This window comes from Carcharodon carcharias, chromosome 6, assembly GCF_017639515.1.
Source record: "Carcharodon carcharias isolate sCarCar2 chromosome 6, sCarCar2.pri, whole genome shotgun sequence".
In the NCBI taxonomy this organism is placed as follows: Eukaryota; Metazoa; Chordata; class Chondrichthyes; order Lamniformes; family Lamnidae; genus Carcharodon; species Carcharodon carcharias.
Window position 1 is genome coordinate 132,662,677 of NC_054472.1, and position 18,933 is coordinate 132,681,609.

The window sequence follows — 18,933 nt, forward strand, 5'->3', positions numbered from 1 at the left end:
TACTTTTTATCTTTTTAAAAGAGTGCTTAAAGAGGCTATACTGTTTAACATTTAACTCCACTTTAGCTTTTTGAAGAGGCAATCCCATTTGAAAGAAGTATTGAAAAACCCATTACGCATTTTACATCTCAAAAGCATGTTTATGAGTAATGATGCAATACTACAGTATTGTTTAGTCTCTTCTAAGCCATAATTCCGTTTGATTTTCTAGGTGGGAAGTTATTGTTTCATCTCGAATGATGTAAATGAAGGCAAATAGCAAGATGCAAGAATGTTGCTTTGTACAAAATTGAATTATACAGTTTACAATCTAATTCATGATTTAATGTAGCGAGATTACAAAATTTAGATCTGCTAGATGACAGGATATATTCGTCAACGTGGCTTAGCAGAACAGTCTCGTAGTCAGAGCTCATGGTTCAAGTTCCATTCTGACTGGAACACAAGTTCTGGGTAGGCATTGCTGGAGGTTTTCACAGGTTATAACAGAGGCCATGCCTGTCCATTCAGGTTGGTTATTAGTTTCTCTTGCATTATTCAATGTTTATTTTAATCAACATCACACAAAGATTAACTGGTCATTTAATCCCATTGGTGCATTGTGAAACATTGCTATGTGTAACTGGTTGCCATGTTTGGCTACAAAACCATTACACTTTCACTGATTATTTGGCACATCCGGAGGATCATGAAAACTGTTATATAAATCCAAGTTCTCTCTCTGATCAGGGATCATGCCTCATATATCCTAGAAATCTGAAATTAACTATTAGTTATTTTGCTCTGCTGGTCATGTCCTTGCTTCATTGTAAGCTAAAAATAAAAGCAACACAGTTCTTGATTTCAATTTAAGACATGAAAAGTATTTTTTTCCCACCGACTTTCTCCACTCCTCCAAAAAGGCACCGCCTCCTAGTATACAGGTATTACACTTTGCAGCATTTTGCGAATTTTCTATTAATGCCTTAATCTAAACTGCAATGTTCAGCAGACTGTTTAATTACGGTTACATTGTAGACATGTTCTTACCGATTGTCAAAATGTGCACAATTTCAGGCAGATTTCTCCTATAGATGGGACCCAACAAAATCTGGAATATAAAATTATTGACCACATCTAATATGCTTCAGGTTAAAAAAAGTAGCTATAATTAGTATGTTATACAATTCTTCAATCTGTTTTTTCAAAAATTCTAAAACATACTCTTAAACTGGAAGGCTGACATGACCAATGGCTATGATGAATGATGCAGAAGCAGATGAAAAACTGCCAGTTCACTTTAAGAAGTCAATTTATTAAAACGGATTACACATTAAATTAAATATTCAATTTTTCATCTGACATCAATACAATTGAGAAATGCACTTTATAGTAAACAATGGTATCAATTTTACTGTGTATAGAAACCATCAGTTGTTTCTACACAAAATACCATAAGCCAGGCGTAACTTTGAGTGACCTAACTGAGCCAGTCAAATGACAAACCACATCAGTAAAGGTAGTTTCTAGCAGTCACCTGAACCCAAAATTAGATTATAACATTGTAATCACTTAATTAGAATATATATTTAGTTTCAATTTCATACCGGCCTTTTATTCTGGAGTTTCCATAATGCCAGTGGCTGTTAATCTGGACACAGTTCATGCGCATCATATTCTTGATGCGCAATATTCACACAAAACACTCAACCATGATGATACCTCTGCAGATTTATCACAGAACAATCTGCAGCTGATTGCTGGAATCTTCTGCACACTGTGTTTATAATGTGCTATTGATATACATACATATTATTGCCAAGTGCCATTATATGAAAGTATCATTGACAATTCAAGCAGAATTCAAATTTTATAAAATCTTAATACTTTTCAAGAAATATAAAGGGCAATTCAATCCAAAGACATTAAACAAAATATTCACCACTCTGTTTTTGCAAACAAAAAGCAGAATAAGTTGGGTAACCTTCCACATCAATTTTACTTATAGAAGGGAGCAAGGTCACAGCTGTTATAGAATTTATAATAAAAATAGCATTATCAAAGTCCCAAGTCCAAGTTAAAATTGTATCTGTTCCATACCCGTTTTCAGTTTGTAAAATCAGTTGTACGTTTTCCCACTGATGCTCTTGGACAAACACGAAACAAATCAAAGTTCTTTGCACTGTGCTTTTTTAAATTAATTACAACTAAATCTTATTCTTTAAAGAAGAGACCTTTCTTTGCATTGAAATATGCGATTGCCCCCAAAACGGTGATTCGTTTGGATGAATGTCAACTGAAGTTTGAGAAAAATATGTATGGTATATGCTTTGCAAGTTTCCATAATCAGCTACAACTCTACTGCCACAACCTACAAAGTTTCAGCATAAACAAATGTGCTCTACTCTCTTCCCTTATCACAACTGTTTTCAAAACAAAGAACTGTAATAAGCTCTGTATGATCCCAATTATTTCCAAATATGTTTTTCACTACCTCACTACATTTCATTATTTTAGCCATAATAGCACTGTTCAATTTATGATCCTGACAAGATTTGGAATAAGTCTGAATGGTACATAGGACACTTAAGTAAGAACATATTGTACACATCAAATAAAAGGAAGCAATTCATGTGCGTTTGGTATTGGCTAGAAGTGCATGTCTGTCAACTCCAAGTTATAAAAACTAAAAGGAGTACAAATATCGTTTGTATCTTTTAAATGTGCTACATCATATAAAAGTTACCTCATGTGCTGTATGTAAATTAGTTATCAGATTACCATCAAGGCAAAGAGAGCATTGACACATATGTAAATATCAGAACAGCAAAGAAAACAACATTGATAGTTCAAAGTAATGGCTCAGAAAACATGCAACACATCTTTTGAAATTTACTGTGCCACAGAACAGCACATTCAGTATAAACATGCTGCATTAAAGGCAGTTATTAAGCCATAGTGCATTAACTAACTGATGCTCAATATATACAGAACTAAAGTATTTTATCTTACACGTGGGATGTTCAGGCAAAATGAATCATTGTACATGCTGCCTACCGATTTAAAATGTATTTGTCATGCAAAATTTCTGATATGTGCATCTATCTAAAAAGAAAATCCTATTTGATGAAAATGGATTGTCACTCAAATAATAGACTGGCTATGTACTTCAGCATTTTCTGTTTATTTCACTGCATTTAATTGCTTAATTATGTTTTTTCAATATGTTATTTAAGCTAAGATTTCAAATGCAGATTAAAATTACCTCAATGACTTTGCTGAAATGAACATTCTTCCACGGAGATTGTTTGAGACATTAATGCCATCAGCATTTTAACAAATGGAACAGCCCTGACTAATATATTGAGATGTTGGTATCATCATAGTTTTAATCACATAGTTTAAAACACACCTTGGTGTTTTGTAAACTCATAGGGCACCTTGAAACCACAGATTGGAATAGATTGAGAAAATATATATCACCTTGTGGTATTTATATTTTTACTTCCATGTTTTGATGGGAAGGAGCATATTCATGTACATTTTAATGTTTCCTATGCCACCTGGTTCAAACTGATCAATAATAAGACTGTAAATGTCTTCCGCTTCAACATGATAATTCTTGAGTGCAAAATAATTTATTTAGGGAGTATTCTTTTCAACCCTACATTTTACTTATTTCAATTATAGCAGACAACTTCAATAGCTCAATGACACTGAACTTATTATATTTGAGACACTCTGTTGTCATCCTTTATTCTACAAATGGTATCATTAAGACCAAATAACTAAAGTGCATATTACAAGCAGCCACAGGGTCATCTGTGCTACTCTTACTCACTTAATTAGAAGGTTACATTGCAAGACAAATATATAAACTTAGTGCTCATTTGATTGATCAGCAAAACCATTGTATTATTTAATGCTTTAAGGACCAGATTAGAAGAGGTACTTTGATTGTTCGGTGACATGTGAAATTCCACTGTTCTAAATCGTATAGATTGTAACACTCTACTTCACTCTCCACACATGGGAGGCGTTTTGGTTCTTTTCTCTTGCCTGCTCATTTGACATTAGGCAGTTTATTCACACAAACAGAAATTGTCTTACTAGATACACCATAATGCCACATGTACTAGATTTTATAATACAGTTGCTACCAAACATATATATATATCACTCTGCACAAATTTTGATTGTAAACCAATTTACAAGGTCAATGTGATGGAAAGGAGAGTCAACTTACAGTGCATTCTTCCACAACAGAAAAAAACATGGTTCAACATAGTCTGTGGAATTCACTTATGAATACATTACAAATGTTAGTTTTTTTTTATAAAGTTGCCCTTCCACCTTGCTTTCTTTTTCACCAGCAACTAAACTCCATCACTATATGGATTGTGATTATCTTTCTATTTCAGCTGCCAGTACCATACCTTTAATTTATTCACTATTAAGGCAGTCGTGCGAAGCCAGAACGTACTGATGCCCAATTAGTCATTAGCCTCTAGTGACCTAAAATTAGCACTGGCTGATGGGTTTACAGTTCCCTGAATCTATATAATCATTTTGATTCATACAATATTAATTCCACCACTTGTCATTGCTGAAGTCCTCTTATTGCAGAATGTCAAGCTGGGTCCATTTGGGTGACCGTCTTTAATAAAGGAAGTCTTCAGCTCCATCTGGCAAGCCAAAATGGCAGCATCCAATTCAGTATGAGCCCTATGCACAACATAAAACATCAATCCAACGCTGATACAGATCTGTAACCAGAGGAAAGCAAACCATATAATCACAGCATAATGACATGGATAATTTAATGTACAAATTGAGATTTTAATTCTCCATAAAATCAGATTGTTATAAGCACTTTCAAACAGTATACAATCAAACTATTCAGGAGTCCTGCAAATTTGCATTCACAATCACAACAACCAACAACTTGCATTTACACAGAGCCTTCAATGTACAAAAACACCTTTGGGGAATATTGTGTTATTCTGTGGAAAAGGCTGTGTGTGTGTGTGTGTGTGTGTGTGTGTGTGTGTGTGTGTGTGTGTGTGTGTGTGTGTGTGTGTGTGTGTGTGTGTGTATGATTTAATTAAGCTGGGCTTAGATTAATAGGAGCCAGGTTGTCGGGGGGAGATTAAAACATGAAAAGGATAGAGGTGTTAGGTCGATGTACAAGTAAATGGGTTATAAATAACATTTGTATTTTTTAGATATGTTGAGTTTATTTGAATGTCAAAGCTGAGTCAGAGGTACAAAGAAACATGTTTGCATCTTGCAGGAGTTCCATAGGTAAATAGAAGGGGTTATCATTTTTATTGACCCAAAAGGAAAGACAAGATGGCGACATGAAAGATTTTATATTTGGAAGGGTTTGAGTTTCAAAGAGGTGTGAAAACAATGGAACCTGAGATGAAAGGCGGTGGGGGGAGGGGGGGGGAGGTATTTTAGAGTTATTGTGGGCAGCTTAGGACTATAGCTGTTTGAGCTGGAGCAGAGTTGGAAGCTGTTTGAGCAGTTGAGTTAGGAGCTGTTAGCTCTGGGCTGGGAGGAGATGCAGTTTGAATCAGCCATCCAGCCAAGTCAGAAAAGTCTTGGGCTACAAAAAGCAATTTTATTCTGAAGTTTGGTTTTTCACAGCAGATGGAAGCGAGTTACAGGTCATGTGGTATGCCTTTAGTGAAACTACAGCAGTTTCCCCTAAGTCATATTAATGGAATTTCTATAGTTAAATATCTATAAGGGAGTGTTGCCTGAAAGGTGTTTACTTGTGGGTCTGACCAAATTGAGAGTCTTTTTAGGGGGAATGTTTGTAAGACTAACCTTAATTATGTAACTGTAATCTTATGTGTTTAAATGTTCTTTTATTCTTGTTAATAAAACTTTTACTTTTAACTTTTAAAATCCCAAAAGTGTTATTGGACCTCTTACGGCTGAGATCGGTACGTCGTCTTCTCGTTTTCAGAATACAAAGAAAAAGGGTATGGCCTGTAAGCCAAGTTTCCCACTGGGATATGGTTTGTGCAGTAATTAACACTGGCTGTGGTCATAACAACCTCTAGTTATGTCACAAAGAACGGAGAGGGAGCCAAAGTTATATTAAAAAGTGACCAAAAACGTGCTTAAAGAGGGGTTTTAGATTCTTGAAAGAAGTGAAGGATATGATTGCTGGCGGGGTTTAAAGGAGGCAATTCCAGAATACCCAGCCTTAATGACTTTAGGCACAGCCACCAATGGTGAGTCAAAGAGGGAAGGGTCAAATGCACAAAAGGCTAGCATTATTAGAAGGTTTTGGCCTGGAGAAGTTAGATCAAAAAAAGATGAGGATTCAATAGTATAATGAAAATGGAATTAACAAATTAGGAGGTGGGCCTCATGGATGAGGTGAGCTCAAGAGATTGCCTGGGAGGAGAAAGGAGAGAAACACAGACTAAAAAGGGTAATGAATTCAAAGATTGGTACATACCAAAAAGCAATCTTTTATAAGTATATACGAGTGGTAGAACTAGAGAAAGAATAACTAATCAGTCATAAAATAAATCTAATTGTGCAGAAGGTATGTTGGAGCTTTTAAGTAGTCTGCACCAGTTTTTAAACAAATGATTGTGAAGTGAGCTGTAAGTGTGCTGAATATGAAATAGTTGTTAGAGATAACTGGAATTAGTTCCTTAGAAATGTGCAGGACTCCGGGTGACCACACTCTGGCTGCATGCATACTAGAAGCTAAAGGAACTCTGGAGTTTGCAGAAGCACTACCTACAACTTTCCAATCCATTTTAAATATGGAAATTACGCCGGGGACTAGAGCAGTGCGAAAGTAAAATCGTTATCCTTTTCCCCTTCTTGAACAAAGTAGGGAACCACAGACCAGTCAGTCTAATAAGTAATAAAGGTAAACTCTTGAAATTCACAACCAAAGATACATTTCATGAATCAGAACCAAAAAAAGATACAAATTAAAACACAATGTCAAAGGTAATAATCTCTAGATTGTAACCTGAGCCAAGACCAAGAGCATGGGGTAAAGATTGAAGAATTAAATGCATAGTTCAAAGCGTGTTGTAGGAAGAGTAGGTTTCAATTCTGCGTCAGCATTCAGGAAAGAGGGAGTTGTTCCGTTGGGAGGGGCTCCACATAAATCAGGCTGGGATCAGTCTCCTATCAAATCGTATAACTAGGGCTGTGGACAGGGATTTAAACTAAAAGCAGCTGGGCAGGTCAGGTGAAGGGAAATTCAGAAGTCTAAAGAAAAAAGTTGAGATAACAGAGTAGTGTAGCGATTTGGGTAAAGACAACCTGAGTGGGACAGGAGGGGAGGGAAGATAGTAATAGTGGTATGGTAATTAATGGTAATAGTGCATCAGCATATAGGGTCCATGCAAATAGTATCAGTTATAAAAAAAAAGGCTCTTTATCTGAATGTGTGAAGCATTCACAATAGGATTGATGAGCTACTGGCACAAACAGAGATTGATGGCCTAGATCTAACCACCATTACCAAGGTTGAGATATAAATATTCCAGGATGCATCACATTTCAAAAAGGCAGCAAAGATGGAAAAAACAGTCACCTTGATAGTAAAGGTCAATAATAAGAAAGGATCTTGGCTCAGACAATCAAGTAGGTGGGTAGAGATTAGGAATAACAAGGGTCAGAAAACACTGATGGGAGTAGTTCATGGACCTCCCCTAACAGTATTTATGCCACTGGGCAGAGCATTAAGCAGGTAGGATGTGCTTGCGATGAAAGCCATGTCCAGCGCTGACTGCTAGGCTGAAAACCATCTTATCATTTCAAAATTAAACATCAAGATCTATCCCCCTAGATGCTCCTGGACATGAAGGTTCAGAAGCATCTCAATGCCCCAAGACTCAAGCAGGCAGATAGAGAAGAATCTCTCTGAGAAAATCAGGAGTCGCCTGTGTACAGCGAAAACGGACACTCACTGTGTTAAGGGTGACTGGGCAATCTTCAGGTATAGAGTGTACTTCACTGCTCTAGAGGACCTTGGTCCTATCTCTCATAAAACATCAAGATTAGCACAATGAAAACAATGACATAATCGAAAAACTAATGGAGGAGAAACATTGCCTCTACAGGGTATACCTCAGTGGCAAGTCATGACTATTCAAGCACAATGCCTATCAAAATATCTCAGGGCTGACCCAAACAAGCTCAGAGACATGCAAGATACCTGGCTGAATCAGAAAGCAGACGAACTTCAGTCATATGGAGACTCAAGATGAAGAGAATCTATGATGCTCTGAAATCTGTTGACGGTCCTAGTCTACTGGTTCGTCACCAATTCTCGGTGCCAAAAGGTCAACATTGCTCACAGGAAAAGCCCAAATTCGAGAAAGACGCTCAGAGCACTTTAACCATATCCTCAATCGCCTTCATTTATCAATAAAGAAGCAATCAACAGGCTGCCATCAACTATTCTCTTGATGACAGTCCACATGCTGTTAGAAACAACAAATGCAATCAAACTCCTGTCTAGTGGCAAAGCTCCAAGTGCTGATGCTATCTCAGCTGAGGTCTACAAGGCTGGAGGTCAATGCCTGGTCAAGAAGTTCACTGAACGCTTTCAGTCTATGTGGGAGCAATAAAACATCCCACAAGAATACAAAGGTGCCTCAATTGTCCACCTATACAAGCAGAAAGGAACTTGCCAATCTTGCCACAATCATAGGGGAATATCACTCCCCGCCATCGTCAGCAAAAATTTGGCCAGAATCCTTTTGAACCACTCAGTGCAACGTCTTGATAAGGATCTGCTGCCAGAGACTCAATGCGGTTTCAGAAAAGGTCAAGGAACCACATATTGAATTTTCAGTTAGACAGCTCCAGGAGAAATGCTAAAAACAGAACATGGACCGCTAACACCATGTTTGTTCAACTGACCAAGGCCTTTGACACAGTTAACTGTGAGGACCTTTAGAAGGTATTGGAGAAATTCAATTACCCCGAGAAATTCACCACAATGGGTCAACAGTTTTATGAAGGCACGCTTACATGTGTCCTGGATAATAGCGGGTCTTCTGATCCATTCCCAGCCACTAAAGGTATTAAACAGGGCTGCATGCTCACGCCAACCTTCATCAGCATGTTTTTCTCCAACACATTCTTCAATTCCTTCCACGATGGTGATCCCAGCATCAAAATCAGATATTGTATGGACAGGAACCTGCTCAATTTGAGACCACTCCAGGCAAAGACCAAGGTCTCCCAGGACATGTTTCATGATTTCCTGTTTTCTGATGACTGTACACTAGCTGCCAGTTCAGAGCTGGAGATGCAATGTAGCATGGACTTGTTCTCCAATAATTGTGACAACTTCTGCCTTATGATCAGCACAAAAAGACCTGAAGTAATGGACCAGCCTGCTCCAGGAAAGCCCTACCTTCAGCCTAAGGTTTCAGTCCATTACCAGTGCCTGTCAGCAGTGGATAAGTTCACCTATCTCGGCAGCACACTCTCTCGAGCTATCTATACTGACGACGTGATACATGCAAGAATTGTCAAGTGTGGCCTTCAGTAGGCATCGAACATCAATCTGGGAATGAAGAGGAGTAGGTCTGCCTAGTAAACAAAGTCTATAAAGCAATCGCCCTGCCCTCTCTGCTTTATGCGCCAGAGACATGGGGCAGCATTCTCCGGACAGCAAGTGGGGGCGGGGCCCACTTGGCGACACGTAAAATGAAGAACGCTGACGTCAGGCACGTGTCCTGACGTCACAGCTTGTCATTTAGATTTTCAGTTCGGCGGGCGCACAGCTGAGTCAGCTGCATGCCCACCAAAGTGTCAAAGGCCATTTAAGTAGTAATTAATTCAATTAGCTGAGCTGCCCATCCAATCTTAAGGTTGGCGGGCAGGCAAAGAGCCCAGGCCACCTTCGCATTTTTCATGAAACCTCATCCGTGGGAGGGGTGAGGTTTCATGAAGTGTTTTAAAAGTCAATAAAAATTTTAAAAATAATTCTTTCACACGCCCGATCTCATGTGACAGAGTCACATGAGGGGACATGTCTTAAAAGTTTTTATTTCCCTTTATTTAAATTTACACATGTCAAACCAATCTCTGTGCTCTTTCGCGCGCATGCGAAATTGGCCCGCCCACTTAAAATGGCAGACCGTCCCTGATCAGGGGTGCCTATCAGGTTCACACCCACCCCTGCACAACATCCCCCACAGGGGAAAATTCAGCCCTTGGACTATGTACCTTCACCATGCCAACTAGCTCAACCACTTTCACTTGAGCTGCCTTTGGAAGCTGCTGACAATCAGAGGGCAGGTCAAAATATCAGACACTGAGGCGCTCACCTGAGCAGGCATCCACAGCATACTGAGACAGTCACAACTGAATTGTGCTGGTCACGTGGCCAGAATGTCTGACAGTCAATTACCAAAGCAAATCTTCTGTGCTGAGCTCGAGTGTCGGGTGCACTCTCATGATAGTCAAAGAAAGTGCCACAAGGACACTCTGAAGGCTTCACTTAGGAGTTTGGTTGTCATCTTCAAATCCTGGAAAAGCTCACCCAGGATTGCTGCATCTATTGCAACAAAATAAAAATGGTGCGGATTCCTTTGAAAGCAAGCAAATATCAGAGGCAGCGAGAAAACGCAAGGAGAGAAAACGGTGAACTAGCAACTCGTCCAAAACTCAATCATCCATAGTATCCTGTTCTATTTGAAGTAGAACCTTCTGAGTGCAGATCGGCCTTAACTATCGCCTATGTGCCCGCTGGAACACTTCCAAACACCCCAGATGGTGAACATAGTCACCTTCACCTCAAAGGATGAAACAGCAGCAAGAAATAATTGGTGATTGTAACAAAGGCAGTGTAATAATTGTGAGGGACTTTAAACTTCATGCAATAAGCAAGCATGAATGCAGGCAGACATAGAGTGAGCGCTTGGAAATTTGGTGACTAAGGGAATTCAGTGCAGTAAGGGACGAGCTGCTATTCTGACCTTATACATGAAAGGAGTAGGCTGAAAGATGAGCAGGAGGATGAGAGTGCTGAAGCATGGAAACATGGGTTAGGGCCAGAATTTTGACGTCGGCATGCAGGGGGCCTCTTGACACGCTGACAAATAAAATGATAGTCGGTGTCGTCGGGCGTACATCCTGTCATTTAGATATTACATTTGGCGGGCATACGCCGAACTGTCAATGGCCTCTTAAGGCTATTAAAAAACCAATTAAAGTAGTAACCGATGCTGCCTGTCCAATCTTAAGGTTGGCGAGCAGGTGAAGAGTCCAAGCGGCCTTCACGTTTTTCAGGAAACTTCATCCACGGGTGGGATGAGGTTTTTCCGAATATTTTATTAAATAAATAAATAAATAACTTTTGCATAATTCATAAACATATCCCAGCTCAAGTGGCACTGTTACATGAGGGGGCATATCTAAGTAATTTTTAGCTTTATTATTTATGAACTTTTATTTTGTACTTAATCTGCCTGGGGCAGCTCCGTGCCTCAGAGATTGCTGCACTCTTTCGTACCCATGCCCAGACTCTCCCTCCTCTCCCTGCCCACAGAGGTAGCACTGAGTGCTATCAACTATGCGTCACGCTGGGCGGGCCTTAATTGGCCCGCCCCGTAAAATGGCAGCGTGCAGCCAATTGCGGGCGGCAATCGGCTCCATGCCGTCTGCGCCCGCTCCCGACCAGCCCGCCCAACATGCAGAAAATTGTCCCCTAGATGAGCAGCTAAATGGGTAGTTGGTGAGTTTTAAATTTCTTTTTCTCTCTAAACAGGAGGCAGTACTTTAAACTGTTATTGGGGAAATGTAAATATTACATTAAATTTACAGCTTAACTAGTTGAACCACTTGATATAACTAGAGATAATCAGTGGGTGATATTTCTGAAATTAATTGATTAAATTAAACAAAATAAAGATGGCATGCCTGATGATGTGTTGCAGCAGTAGAATGTGGGAACTGGCTGACACTTACGTGATCCACAGAAACCACATTTGCAGCAAGCGTCTGCAGCTCGATGAGCTTCAGCTCAGAACTGATCAGTTGGGAGTCCAAGCTTCAGACACTGTGATGCACCAGGGAGGGGCAAAGTTACCCGGACACTTTGTTCCAGAAGGCAGTCACACCTCTTGGGCTAGGGTCTTCACAGATTTGGTCCATGCCCAGGGATAGGAGGGTGTGGCTGCAAGTGAGGTAGGTATGGGGACCCAGAAGGTATAAGTGGAGGAGTCTCAGTCCCTGCAATTATCCAACAGGTTTGAGATTCTTGCAGCTTGCATGGAAGGGAAAGAGTGCTATAGGATGTAATAGCAAACTGACCATGGCACCATGGTGCAAGCAGCAATTCAAGTGGGGGAAGCTAATAGGTATGCAGTGGCAGTCAGGGATAATATGATCAGGAGACTAGACATAGTTCTCTGCAGTTGAGAGTGAGTCCAGAAGGCTGCGTTGCCTGCCCGTTTTGAATTGGCTTAGGGTTAATAAGATTAAATAGTTGAAAGCATGGCTCAAGGACTGGTGTGAGAGATGGGTTTTGATTCAAGTGGCACTGGCACGAGCACTGGGGAAAATGGGAGCTGTATTGTTGGGACGGTCTTCACCTGAACTATGCTAGAACCAGTTTTCTGGCGAGTCATATAACTAGGGCTTTAGAGACGGCTTTAAATTAAATAGTGGAGGGAAGGGATCATGTGATGGGAGATGTGATAAATTAGAGAGAATGGGCAAGGCAACAGGAGCGGGGTAACAAATGATAACGAAAGTGCAGCAGGAAGGACTACATACAAACTTAAGATTGTACTAACAGATAAGGCCAGAGTTTGCAATAGTAAAAGACAGAATGAAAGGCCCTATACCTGAATGAGCACAGCATTTGTAATAAAATGAATAGGACAAACAGAAAGAAGTGAGTATGATCTGATAGCCATTTCAAAAATGTGATTGTAAGGTGACCAAGGCTAGGACCTAAAAAGTCAAGGGTATTTGGCATTTTGGATGGGTATGAAGCTGGGTGTAGCTCTGCTAATTATTTAAAACATTAGTACAGGGGTGAGAGATGACCTTAGTTCAGAAGATCAAGATGTAAAATCAATTTAAATAGAGATAAGAAGTCACAGTAGTTTATAGGCCCCCTAACAGTAGCTACACTGTTGGGCAAGATACACATGAAGAAATTATGGGGGCTTAAAAGAAAGGTACTGCAATAATTGTGGGAGATTTCAATCTTCATATAGATTGGACGAATCTGATTGGCAAAGGTAGCCTGAAAGAAGAGTGCATATAGTGTATCTGGGATAATTTCTTAGAGCAATATGTTCTAGTGTCAATGAGGGAGCTGGCTATTTTAGACCCGGTAGTATGCAATAAAACAGGATAAGTTAAGAACCTCACACTAAAGGAGCCTCTAGACAACAGTGACCATATCATGATAGAACTTCAAATTCAGTTTCAGGGTGAGAAATATAGGTTAAGATGAGGGTCTTAAGCAAAAATAAAGACAATTACAAGGGTATGAAGAAAGAGGTACTAAAGTGAACTGAAAAAATAGTTTAAAAAGTCGGACAGTAGAGGAGCAGTGATAGGCATTTAAGCAGATATTTCATAACTCCCAAAGGTATATTCCACTAAGAAAGAAAGACTATAAGAAGCATGCACCATCTGTGGCTAGCTAAGGAAGTTAAGGATAGTGTTAAATTGAAATGAAAAAAAAGAGTAGAATAGGTCAGAAGGTTGGGCAGATTTTAGAAACCAGCAAAGAATGAGAAAAAATGAGGGAGAAATTAAAGTATGAGAGAAAACTAGCTAGAAATATAAAAACAAAGTTTCTACAAATATTTAAGGAGGAAAAGAATAACTGAAGTGAGTGTTGGTCCCTTAGAGGTTAAGATTAGGGGATTAGTAATGAGAAGCAAGGAGATGATGAAAGCATTAGACAGATATTTTGTGCCTGTCTTCACTGTAGAAGATACAAAAAACATCACAAGAACAATTGAAAATCAAGCGGTAAAAGGGAGGGAAGGAATTAAAACAATCACAATCACTAGGGGAAAGGTACTAAGAAAACTATTAGAATAAAGGCTAACAAGTCCCTTGGACCTAAAGGCTTTTATCCTAGAGTGTGGCTGCAGAGATAGTAGAGGCACTGGTTGCGATCTTCCAAACTTCACTTGATTCTGGAAAGGTATCAGCAGATTGGAAAATCACAAATATGACACCTCTGTTCAAGAAAGGAGGGAGACAGAAAGCAGGAAAATATACAAGAAAGTTTATCTATTATGAAGCATGGTCAAACTTTGATAAACTTCAAAAGACATTATATAGAGGACTATATCATGGGCTTTAACAGATTATATAAAGATTGCAGAAATTCGAATGGCAATGCTTTATTCAGTGCTTGCATTTAAATTGCTGAATTGTGCTAAGGTGTTGCATGTGGATAGGTTCCTCGTATTAACCGGAGTTTGGTTCTCAGAAAAAAAACACTCTTTTGGATCAAATGTCTTCTACTTTAAAAAAAATTCCTGGGGGAGCAACAATTTCCAACAGCCTTGATGGTGCAAATGGGACATTCTGTGGTGTCGGAAAGGACGGAGGAGGGCTCAATGGCCTTTTGAATTTGTTCAGCTATGGGCTGCAGCCGTTAGTATAACAGAAGAGTTACAAGCAAAAGGAATGAGGACAAAGGCATTTTTAGCAGATCTGGCAGACATCAGGATTAGAGTAGCAATAATAGGTGAATGAACTCCAGGAATGCCCAGGGAACAATTAATGTGCTTCAGATGTGACTCAAAATATTATGTAATGAATTGCGTGGAACAGCAGGGTTTTCATAGCGAAGCATGACACAGAAAATTTGAAGGTTAAAGATGACGTTCAATCGGAAAGAATTGTACTTGTCACAAGAAACTTTTGTCTAGTAATGAGTGTATTCGTTGCAAATTAATTTAATTAGGTAGTAGCTGCACCTCAACAGTGCGTGGAACAGATTGGTTAAAATGTTATTTAGTATCATTCAGTAGTAAGGATCAAAGTAAGGTCAGGGAGTACGGAAGTTCTACTTGTCTCAGGTTTGGGGATGACAACACACTGAGGTCACTGGGTAGAGTGGTGATTCCATGCAAAATAGCTGAATAAGCCACTTAATTAGTACTGATGTAGTCTCTGGTGAGATACCCTGGCTGTTGAGCAAGCTTTCCATGAAAAAGGCTCAAATGAAACTGGACATGGAATATGATAGAGCAATTGTTTTGGAAAGTCAGTGGATCTATTGTTTACTCAATCAGTGCATTATTGCATCCTCTTAACAAAACCTGACATTTCAAGAAGTGGTAATGGCATTAGATAATAAGAATGAGAAAAAAAATGTCTTAATGTTACACAGAATTTTTTCACTTACCTTGTCACAGATTAAAAATCCTACTAAAGGATACAGGTGTGGTTGATGAGGAGTATACAAGGCTCACTGAAGAGTTTGGTGCAAAATATGAGATATGTAAAAAGCATCAGAGGATGCTGCCACATCCCACTTTAAGTCTTTCATTGGCGCAAGACTTTAGTGAAAGAGTAGCCATGGATTTAAAGGTGTGGGACAAAGGCAGAAACATTTTCATTTTATATTTTATAGGAATGGCAACTAGCTACAGTAATACATGCTACGGCCAAAATGGTGATTGCAGTTAAAGTCATGGAAAACTAGATAGGGAAAAGATTTGGAACACCAGCTAAATTTCTGACTGACAATGGGAAAGAATTTGCTAATGACATGTTTAGAGGCATATGCGAAAACATGAACATTGTGATTATGAACACCGCAGCTGAAAGTTCTTTTAGCAATGAACTAAGAAATCACACTGTGATTGATGAGATGTTCAATCAGATCTTAGCCAATCAACCAAACTGCAAGTTAACAACTGCCCTGGCATTGGCATGCAAATAATTCACTTCAGATAGTTGGGGAGCTATAGTCGTCATCAGTTGGACTATGGGAGAAATCCAAAGTACCTTCTGCGTTGCATGATAAGTCTCCCTGCTCTAGAAGTGACTACAATTAGTTCCACTTTTTCTGCACACTTGAACGCTTTACTTGCAGGGAAAAGCACATTCATCAAGACCAAGGACTCAGAGAAAGTTCTCAGAGCTCCAAGGCATTGCCTAAGACCATACGAGGGAAACTTTAATCCAGTTATGAGGAACAGTACACAGAAGATAAAGGGCCAGATGGTGATAGGCAGAATGATACTGATGCACAGAACAGGGCTATCTTATTCAAATGGCAACTGCCTAGAGTGGGTACTCAGGTGTCATACATACCAGAAGGGTCCAGTGAATAAAGGGAAGCTATTATCGGGAGAGGATGGAAAGGAACCAGTAAGTTGAAATATTGATTAAATGCCCAAGGTGATGGACAAGAGGCAAGATCTATGGGCTGGCAAAATGGAGTGAAATTGAGTAAAGAAAGAAAACACATTGCGAGTTCTCATAGTGGATCTGGAAGTGACTCTTATGTTAGGAACTCTGATTGTGGGGAGGGAGGGATACTGTAGTAGTCCAGAAAGACACTGAAATGCAAGTAAAGGTCTTAGCTTGACTAGATTATGCAACAGAACAAGCACAACCAGAAGTAGAAGACCTTATGACCAGCAAGTTTTGGCGGCTGTCAAAAAAATCAGAAGATAAATTAACAGGAGAGACAAAACAAAAAGAGTCAGATAGCTGGAAGGAATTTGGTGTCTATTCTGAAACACTAGATAGGAGACAGCAAGCCTCATCACATAGATGGGTATTTATGGAAAATGTCCACCCAGATGGGACTTTTAAGGCTAAAGCCAGACCAGCGGCTTGGGTTTAAAAGAAAGACTTGGAGGTCAAGATGTTAGAGTGGAATTCCCCCTGGCAGGAAAAGTAATCCTGAAAATTTTCTTAGCTTTGTTGGCCACATATTTTTGGGAATCTAGGTCGATCAATGTAAAACCAGCATTTTTACAGGGTGAAAAATTTCAGACAAATATATTTTTCAAAACGGCCAAAGAGGCAAGCGATGTAGAAGGGAAACAGTAGAAATGTCTTGCTGAAACTAGGTTGTACTCAACTGAAAGCAAATCCAGCAATGTTATCCTGGTACCACACAAAGGGAAACTCTTAGGCATATTTATGATGCATGTCAATGGTTTTCTAAGGGGAGATTCTATAGAATTTGAGCAATTTATTAGATATGATTAAAGGGGAATTTAAGAATGGAAGTCAGACTTTGGGAGCCTTTAAATATATAGGCTGAGACATTAAGCAGAATAGATCAGCAGTAATCTTGAATCAAAAATCTAACCTAGAAAGTGTTACTTGCACATTGATAAATTGTGCTAGGTCGTCACAGAAAAATAGTCTTCCCCTCTTTTGGGGGGGACTAGAACTAGGGGACACAATTTAAGGATAAGAGTTCTCCCTTTTAAGGAGATGAGGAAATATTTTTCTCTTGGAGAGTCACTAGTCTGTGAAATTCTCTTCCACAGAAAGCAATAGAGTCTAGGTCATTGAATATATTCAAGGCTGCGTTAGATAGATTTTTGATAGACAAGGGGGTCAAGGAATATGGGTTGTAGGCAGCAAAGTTGAGTTAAGGACACAAGCCATGAACTTATCGAATGGCATGGAAAGCATGAAAGGCCAAATGGCCTACTCCTGCTCCTAAGTCCTATGTTACTATGCTTTTAAACAGAGCATTGAAGAGCTTTGATCAGACAGCTGAATTGGCCATTCACTCAGACAGGACCAGATGCCAGTTTTCATGTATTGGAACTAAGTACCAAGATGAAACATGCTACGATTGATGATGAAAAATTGCCAGAAACGGGAATGGGGAGGGACTATCGGAATCAGGTCCCGACTACCGTTTTTAAAAGTTCCCGGAGTTGGCCTGACTTGGTGAAAATCCAGGCCCCAAGAGGTTGCTTTACCTGGTTGGGGAATCTGGAACACAGGTACAGTTATCAGGATAAGAGGACAATCATTTACAACTGATAAATATCAAAATAAAACTGAGATAGACATCTTTTTGATTTGTCAGGGAATTGAGGGATATGGAGAGCGTGTGCGAAAGCGCAATCAAAGCCGATAATCAGTTGTTTTGAATGGCAGGATATTCAAGTATGGTTTACTCCTGTTCTTATTTCTTATGTTCTTAATTTAGTGAATATCTAGAATACAGACGATTGATCAAGAGCAGCCAAATTGAATGATAAAAACAAGTCATGGACTTGATAAATTTAAGGCAATTTTTCTTACAGGAGTAACTAATTTAGTAAATATAAGATTTAAGTAGATTTTCAAAAGATATTTGATTAACAAGTCTCTTAGGAGACACTTGAAGAGGAAAAAAACATCAGACCTAAGGTAGAAGCGGAAATGTAGCATTTTGGATAGAAGGTTGGCTGATGGGCAGGAAACAAAAAAAAAGTGTTATTTGTGCTCCAGAGATTACAAGGTTTTAAGTGCTATATCGATTTTTGTTCTCAGTAGAAATAGTTCAATGCACTGCAACCTCTCTAGCCCAGAATGCTTGGGAACAAAGCATTTCTGGATTTCAGAGTATTTTGGATTTCAGAATAATGTTAGAATGCCTAACCACAAGTGCATTAATGGATACAAATATGTATATACTGAGCTCATTAACATTAGAACACACAGTTATCAGCAAGTGATTTGTGTACGTGTGCATGATAAGAAGGGGATGGGGCTGATTACTGTATATGAAATATATCTCTGTCCATCCTTAAAAACCTCCTTGAAACTTACCTTTTTGACTGCATCCTCTCCTAGCTCCATTCCTCTTCCTTGGATGCTTTAGAGGCACTTGTCCTTGACAAAGGCCATTAAAGTAGTGCCTGGCAAAGCTCTGGGGATTTACCATTACAACCACTCTGGCCAAAACATCAACTCTGTTACAGAACCACAGGTTGC

At 39.3% G+C, this 18,933-nt stretch overlaps 1 protein-coding gene across 2 annotated transcripts in view; it reads right to left on the reverse strand.

Annotated features, from left to right (window-relative positions):
* Positions 1-1,273: 1,273 nt before the first annotated feature.
* Positions 1,274-18,933, reverse strand: part of tmem64 (transmembrane protein 64) — a 73,447-nt gene continuing 55,787 nt past the window's right edge. For both annotated transcript variants that reach the window (XM_041190467.1, XM_041190466.1), the window contains one exon: positions 1,274-4,745. In XM_041190467.1, the coding sequence (XP_041046401.1) occupies positions 4,554-4,745 (192 nt within the window). In that variant the 3' untranslated portion in view covers positions 1,274-4,553. The remainder of the gene's footprint in view (positions 4,746-18,933) is intronic.